Genomic DNA, 8,160 nt, shown 5'->3' with positions numbered 1-8,160 from the left:
TGAAAATAAAGGTGCTTTATTTGATTTGTGTCACACTTTCATAAACGGCATCTAATTTCAGAAAACAAAGTTCAAGTCTGCAAAAAATGCACATACAAATCTAAGGCGATAACTGTACAGAGATATACAAAGCAGGACCGTGGTCTGTAAGGAGGGCTGGCATCCCAGGGTCTGCTCGGGTCTGTGTTCCCATGGAGTGACACAGAGGGAGCAAGTGCCCAGGGGAGCCCACGTTATTTTTAAATATGTATATATGTGCGTATGTATATAAGTCTCATGTATCTACAACAGTGCAAACCTCTGACAGCGTGCAAGCAATTGCATTTTCTAGGTCACACGGCTAAATCAAGGTAAAGCGATCCATCCACCCAGCATTATAACAACAGGGCTTACATAATTATTAACACATATTAGATATACAGACATACGCACATGTTTGCACGCTGGTTAAAAAATGTTACTTGCATTGACTCGTGCTTTGGAAGGAATACAAAGGAAAGACATTAAAATAATGGTCATCAAATAAAAGACAACAATTCACAACGGATGTGGCTAGAATCAGGCATTGCACGAATATGGCTACGAGGGAAGAACTGACGAGGGGGCAGGGGGCCAGTTACACAGACTGACCTAAATATATGTGTTCTATGTAGAGGGTCCTCTGTGTCCCCTCTCCACCCCAGGGATTATGACCATGAAAATGGAAACCCCTTGTCTGGGGTTGGTAGTGAATTTTAGTAGCAATTTGGATGACAGGACTTTTGCTACCATTTTTAATTGGCTGAGGACTTAAAAATGAGATATTTATGATTCAGCTCGGGCGGCCTGTGTTCCAAAGATCCTGGAAAAGAGACCCCCAGAGGGACATGATAACAGAATTGTAAAAAAATGGAAAGGTAGAAAAACAAGGTCACTACCACGGCCACTGAAATACCCTCAGAAGAACCACGTCCCCGTGGTACCACCTCGTGCAGGCGGGGTGGCACTGGGACCTCCAGGAACCCGTGGAGGTAGGGCGCTCAGCCTGAAACCCATGAAGCCCCTGACTTCCTGCTTCCCCTTGAGGCCTGATCCATTTCACCCAGCAGGAGAGGGCACATGGGGGCGGTTTTGGTAGCTCCCCCAGGAAGGGGGTTTGCCCGGTGCTCCAGCAAAGCCCCAGCTGGCAAACGCCGTTTTCTTGAAAGTTCGCTGTGGTGGTCCAGGGCTGTGCTAGAAGGAAGGGCTGGGGCAGACCAGGCCTCAGGGCAGGGGAAGCAAAACAACAGTCCATTTTGGGTACGTCTGGGGGACTTGAGAATGGCCGCCACACAGGCCGGGAAGGGAGGGTCACCCCTCACAGCACGAACGCTTGCCCAACGGGTTTCAGTGTCATGGCCCAGCTCACCTAGGACCCTGCTGCATGTGAGGAATGACACCCATCATGAGAGGTAACAGCAGGTGGCTTACAAGGTCCGCCAAATCAGATCTGCGAATAACGTTAGTAAGCTCAGGCGATACCATTTAACTGCACAATATCGGGGCCACGCTTAAACTCAGGTGCAAAGTAACAGGCGACAGCACCCACAGGTGCTCAGCCTGAGTCCCTCATGTTCGCTCAGCAAACAGGACGGTACCTGTTCTACTCTGCCGAGAGAACCCTTGCACTGAATGTAATCGTTTTGAGTTTTGCTGTTTTTTATTTGTGTGGCTTGGACTCACGCGGTTCCCAAGATCTGGCTAAAACCATGAAACCCAGTGAGAAACTCACACATGTCTGGGGCCGTGTCCTTGACTTGGCCTGTGAGGCGGTGGCTGTGGGGTGGGTCTCCCTGGGACCAGGGAGCAAGCTCCGCCCCCCCCGCTGTGGGAACACACAGAGCTGGCTATGGTCCCAAATGCCCTCCAAAGGCAGAGCCCAGATCCAGCGCAGGCCCCACCTGGGCTGGTGACACAACAGGGCACTTTTGTGCTCCTGTTCCTTTCTCTTCAGCCTCACAATGGTCACTGCACTGGTAGAAAAGCCCCGAAGCTGTGTCCCACCCGTGACAATCCCTCGCCCTGGCTGCAACAGGTGTGTGTGGCTTGTTTTCTCCTGTTTACCACAGGGAGACCAGCCTGCACCCAGAGCAGCCACCTGTGTGACACAGGGGTGTACAGCAGGCTTCCCGGCAGGCCTCGGGCACACTCAAGGAGGCCACAGACTGTCTGCTGAAGGAAGATTCCACGTTGGCATGTTCAGAGAGAACATTAAAAACTGAGCAAAGGCTAAACCCTTCTGTTTTCTCAAAGATGGGAGAAAGAAATGGGGTATTCAATACCCCCATATGCAGTAGTTCTCAGAAAGTCTAGCTACACCCAGCAGGAGGTGGGCCGAGTGCACCCTCTTCAGCTGTCTTCCCGCCCAGGAGGTGTGGGTTTAAGGACAGGGTGAAATGAGCTTGCAAGCTGATAATGAGCATGCGATGGGGGAGGAAGAGGGAGTGGGGGCAGGGAGATCCCCCACTATTTCCAGCCTCTGGTCCCAGGGAGGCCCTGATGATTGTCCCCGGGGTGTCTCTCTGATGTGAGAGGCCAATTGCAGTGACCTCAAGTACCATGACGGAGGGCGGGCCTGCAGAGGTAGGGGGGCACGGTGCATGCCATCCCTCTCTGCCTGTCACTTCGGAGGACTGCAGGGGCCTTCAGTGCTGTGCCTTTGCAAAGCCATTTCACTGCTCCGTCCCGGGTGGGAGGGAAGCGCAGTGTGACAGCCCCGCCCTAGGCACCACTGCCCAGGCTGGGCTCAAGCTCAGGGACCTGGGAGCTGATGCAGCTCATGGGTTCAGCCCCTTCTGGGTTCTGCTCACCTCGAGTGGGAGCCAAACCTCCTACCCCATAGCAGCTGCCTACCGAGGCCTCGGCCGAGAAAGGGGTTTCCCCGGACCTAGAGCCATGAATGAGGGGTGTTCCTCGGCTCTGCGTCACCGAGACCACGACAGGGCGAGGGGGCTGGACAGGAAGCTCAGCGAGCCGCATGCACTCGGGGCCTCAGCATTTTTCAAGGTCATGGCCAACGCTATTACCAAGGCAGCAGGAAGTGGGTGAGGCGTCTGGGAGAATGGAGGAAAACCACAGAACTTGAAGGCGGTTCAACATAAGACATGAACGTTACCGAGACAGAAAGGTGACTGTTGACAGTTGGTGTTAAGCCAGAACACTAATAAACCTGAACTCTTCCTAGATGTCCAGCAAATGTATTCAAAATACCACCTCAGAATCCATTTCACCTCGCGAGAGTCAAGCACATCATTTGGGGTTTAAAGCATTTAACGTGAACACAAGAAAAAGCTTTATATAAAATACTTTATTAGTGGTTTTCATTTCTTAAAAGTAACTTTATATTCATATGCTCTGTACCTCCCCCCACCCCACTGGGCTGTTTTCTTTTTTTGTTTGTACTTTTTGTCACATTCAAATTTAGCTGGCGTTGGATGGAAGCCTTAGCGTGTTTTGACTATGCTTTTGCCATCTGCACGGCAGGCCTGAAGTCAGGGCATTTTTCCTTTCCTTCTCGGAGTAAAGCATGAAAAAGGCACCACTCCACCGAGACAGGAGTGAGCTGAGCCCCCAGGCCAGGAGCCCCCGGGCCAGCTCTGGTGCCCTTTGCAAGGCGGTTGAGGGGAAGGGGCGAGGGCCACCCTCCCATCTCAGCTGTGTGGTGACAACAAGTCCAGAATGAATAGCAGCCATTAAGCTAGTATTGCATTTTATATCTAAAATGTATTTTCATGTCCATTTGTACACTATGAATGGAGGCAATGTGGCAAAGCAAGAAAGTGGACACTTTGGGGTCAGCCTGGGGCTCAAATTCCAACTCCGCTCTTTCCTGACCCTGGGATGGAGGACCTTCCTGCCCCTCTCCCGGCCTCTGCATCCTGCACCTCCAGAGTGAACAGCGTGATGCAGTCATGGGTCCCCTCCTGCCTGCCGCACTGGAGGGCAGGCCGGTGGCTGAGTCCCCTCCCCCTGAGACCCCAGTGCCTAGGACAGCACCAAGCATGTGGGTGGTCAATCTACGTTTACCGAGTAAACAAACAGAGGGATTCACAAGGCACGCAGTCAGTGCCCAGACTCTCAGAAGGAAAGATGCGCAACACCTTGAAGCTCAACTTTTTCTCTTCTCAGCGCAACAACCAAAGGTGACTCTACCTCACGACAGGGCCTGCCCCTGACCTCCTGGCAGTGCCTTTCTCAGGTGGGAAAAGGATCTTTCCGTGGTTCTCCAGGGTAAGGTTTTACCTAAAAGCTTATGTCCCTTTTCCTGGTCCCCTTTTACTTAAAAGCTTAAGTCCCCGCCAGGTGACTTATCAGATTCCAGAATCTTCCATGTAAATGTTTACACCGGTTTTCTTCCCTTCCCTGGGAGAGTGTCTCACTTCACCCACAGGGAACTTTGGGAGAATTGAATTCTCCCGCTGATATTCAAGGAGCATAAGAGAAAGGGGGGCACGAAATGCCCTGATAGAGACAGAGGTGAGAGTCTCCCAAGCTGGGGCTGATGCCGTCATGGGAGGGGGCAGGGGTTCGAATCCCAGGGTGCCCCCTTCTCTCCAACAAGTTTCATTTGAAAGTGGAATTCTGGGCCATTTTCACCTCTGCCAATAGCTGGAGAGACCAGGCATCTTTTTAGCCAAGCTTTCATCCTTCTAAATCAAGGTGCTCAATCCGAGAAGGACTATTAGAATTATTACATTCTGAAATCACTTACAAGAATTAGAATTGGGAAGCTGGCCTGTTTAAATGCTAATGTATCTACCTCTCAGACACAACTGGTTAGAAAAATAAGTCAACCAGTTGCTTGGATGTGATCTTAGGCCCTTGGAATAAGGTGTTTTATCAAATTGCCCTAAAACAAAAAGCGGAGGGCAAATATCTGGAGATCCAAACAGAGTAGCAGCATTTCAGTAAATGCTGGTAAGGGTCTCTAATGAAAAAGCACAAGCGGGGCGGGGGGGGGGGGCATGGACATTTGCTGCGGATGACAGACACTCATTCAGCATGGCTTTAGGTCCTTGTAGAAGAATCAGCCTGAGGTGCTCACAGTGTACTCACTACACTCCAGTTCGCAGCCTTAAAAAGTAACCCCTGTGTTACTTTGCTCGTGGGTTTGCCTTCTAGCAGTCTGGCAGCCCTCACGTCCCCCAAGATCTGCCCTTTGGGGGACCTCAATCAGTTCCTCATCTATTCAGGGACGAATACAATCTGCTAACAGTGGAAAACCGAAATGCAGGAAACATGAACCCCTACGGAAATCATTCCTTCTGAGGGCTGAGGTTTGCTTGGGAACTCGATTTTCAATCTAGAGGAATCTCACTGTTTCCTTCCGAAATTTCTGAGACCTGACACCGTGGGCTCAGCGAATGAGATGAAGCTGCCTGTGGAGTGGAGGGCGTCGGCCCTACTCAGTGTGGTTCCTGGCGTGCTGTCCTTACTAGGGTCACAGAGCCACAGCCAACAGGAAGGGCTTACTGGGAGGGGCAGAGGTCTTTAAATACTGACCTCGCCTGATGTAACTCTGAGGCATGATAAAGACTTTCTCGCCTTCCCAACTCTGTATTTCCCCAGGCTGTTCCCATGTGTGACGTCTTACAAGCAAATGTGTCTGGAAATGAAATGAAGACTTTTTATAAAAGCTAAGTTTGACCCTGGTTAAATAACTGAGTCTGGAAGGCCAAGCTATATTTGTGCAGGACAAGCAAACTGAAAAGTACATTTCAATATATCTTGACTAAGTTTCCTAAAAAGGATCTAAGGGTGAAAAGAGGATCTCTCAGCATTTGCACATCAAATCCATGTGTAAGTAAAAATTTAACGCTTTTTGTTCTCTGGAGTAGGATATAAGAGGTTTTGGAGCAGAACCAAGGAATCTTGGAGCTGAAAATGGCCTTGAAGGATATCTAGTGCTACCATTTACAGAAGAAGACACAGAGGGTCAGAGAGGTTCATGGATTTGCCTACAAAAATACCATCTTTCATAGGAGACCCCAATTCCAGGACAGTGACGTTCTGGAAGGGGAAAGCAGTTCCATTTTCATTCAGATGACCGTCTTTGGCCAGAACCGCTCCCCACCCTGCAGTCACTGCCTCTGACAGCTGGCAAACACACGGATGCCCTGTTGGGAAGTCAAGGCTATTTACCCTGCAGGTGCGGCCCCTGTTCCCGTACGAGAGAGAGGCACTGACATGATGACATCACTTGCAGGAAGGGGTGTCCGGTCTGCGGAGGCCACACCACCCAGCACTGGGAAAGGGGTGCAGTGAGGGCCGCAGGAGCCACACTGAGGAGACGGACTCCCGCGGCTCCAAGGGCACTGTGTGATGGAGCTGTGCATGCCTTGGCCACACTCAGTGTCCACGGTTTCTTGCAAAGGCCTTGGATTCTAATGAGGCCTCAGCATCTTCCCCTGTCATGTAGTTAGTCTTCTACCAGCCATACCTGCAGACCCCTCAGCGTTCATACCTGGAAGTCCCTACGCCCAGCTTTCGCAGGTGCAGTGGAGGTAGCTGACGTGAGATAGGAGGAAAGGGAAATGTTTGCAAAAACTCAACAGGGTTGATCTTCTGGAACTTTCTGAGGCAAAATTAAGGTGCTCAGAGAGTTAGGAAGAAAGAAGCAATGTATTTGGCTTAAAATAAAAAGCATGGGGAGAAATAAAAAACTTTGAAAGAATTGGCCAATTTCACCTGACAACGTTTTGTACAACTTTTTGAAATGTCTGCACGGCTTAGCACACCACACACAGTTCCAAAGTCTCCTCTCCGCCTGGAACCTGCCTTGGCGTCTTCTCCTAAGTTCTGTCTATACATGAGGCCAGCTCAGCGATTCTGCAAAACCCCTTATACCTCTAAACAAAGTATGTTATTTACCCTGAATAATTCTCTTTAACAAGTTCTAAAAAGATACAGCTTCTTAAAATGAACGAAATTCATTGATTTTTGGCTTGGAAAATGACTGCTCGTTGGAAAAAGACAAACCGTAGAAAGACGAAAACTATGAAAAACAACAGTCATAAGATGGAACCGCTGCACTCTTTGCCTTTCTCCCCCAGGACGGCTCCCTGCCCAGCGGCCAGCTGAGGGGCTGCTCGTTTCCCCATCCGAGACCAGTGTCACCTGGGTCATAAGGAAGAATTTTACCGAGGAGGCCTCTTCTCACCAGCTTTGTTGCAGTTTTAAATTCTGCCCCAGTGGTGGTATTTTTAAATTCTGCATGTAAAAAAATTCCTTTCTATATCTTCTTCTTAGTTAAAGCTAGAAAGGGTAATGGAGAGAAGACCTGACCCAGCTGGGCAGGGCAGTTGAACACTTGGCACCCGCAGACCAGGCGCGGTGGCTCGGGGTTGGGTCACAGTTGTCCCTTTGTCTGCAGGCACAGGCTTGCCGCCATGATTCTACAAGATGCCCTTGGCCACAATGTCTATTTCTCTTCTTTTCTGGGATGCAGGTGCTTTACCTCTCTGCCCGGATTTTGTACCTCAGGACGAAATAGGCGATGAGGCGCAGGGAGATGAAGAAAATACCCAGGACAACGAAGTCCAGATAGAGTTTGGCGTTCTCCACGTCCAGCTCCCTCAGAATGGCCTCCGACTTCTGAAAGTGGCAGGTCTCGTCAATGTCACAGTGCAGGTCCTCTCGGTCGAGGCCGTAGATGGAGAGGATGACCCCTTCGAACCCGTACCTGGGGAGGAAAGCGCCCCTGTGAGGAAGGCTGTGTCCCGGGAGACCAGACGCCTCCCCATGGCCCCTGCCCCACCTCTGTCTGCAGAGGGTAGAACAGCAGCCGCCTTCTCCGGCCTCCCGGTTGGCTCCTTTCCCGAACGGGCTGAAATACTCCCTAACCTGCAGCATCTTCCCAACATAAACACATGCAACAGCTTCACTACATTTTTTTCCAGTTTCATTTTCTCCAGAATCTCCACCAAAAAACCATACTGAATGAATTGTAGGCATTTGTTCAGCGATGAAATGAATGGAAAGCCACTTTGGTTACATGTGATACTACAAACTGTTTTAAAGTTGGAAATAATAAAGGGTCGGACAGGCTTCCACGCCCTGTGCAGCACTTTAATAAAAGATTTCTGTGCTGTCTACCATTCTGCTCCAGCCCTACACGGTCAGAACAGAAACACAAATTCTGAG

The 8,160-nt window shown here is 50.3% G+C and overlaps 1 protein-coding gene across 3 annotated transcripts in view; it reads right to left on the bottom strand.

The window, feature by feature from the left end:
* ABCG1 (ATP binding cassette subfamily G member 1) overlaps positions 1 to 8,160 on the bottom strand; it is a 69,565-nt gene continuing 61,405 nt past the window's right edge. For 2 of the 3 annotated variants that reach the window (XM_081074289.1, XM_081074288.1), the window contains one exon: positions 1 to 7,699. In XM_081074289.1, coding sequence (XP_080930415.1) covers positions 7,471 to 7,699 — 229 coding nt within the window. In that variant the 3' untranslated portion in view covers positions 1 to 7,470. The remainder of the gene's footprint in view (positions 7,700 to 8,160) is intronic. The other variant, XM_081074287.1, reaches the window with a different exon arrangement.

The sequence above is a fragment of the Rhinolophus hipposideros genome (genome assembly GCF_964194185.1).
Source record: "Rhinolophus hipposideros genome assembly, chromosome: 2".
Lineage (NCBI taxonomy): Eukaryota > Metazoa > Chordata > Mammalia > Chiroptera > Rhinolophidae > Rhinolophus > Rhinolophus hipposideros.
The sequence above is the reverse complement of the archived record's forward strand: the minus strand, read 5'-3'. Positions and strand labels throughout refer to the sequence as shown.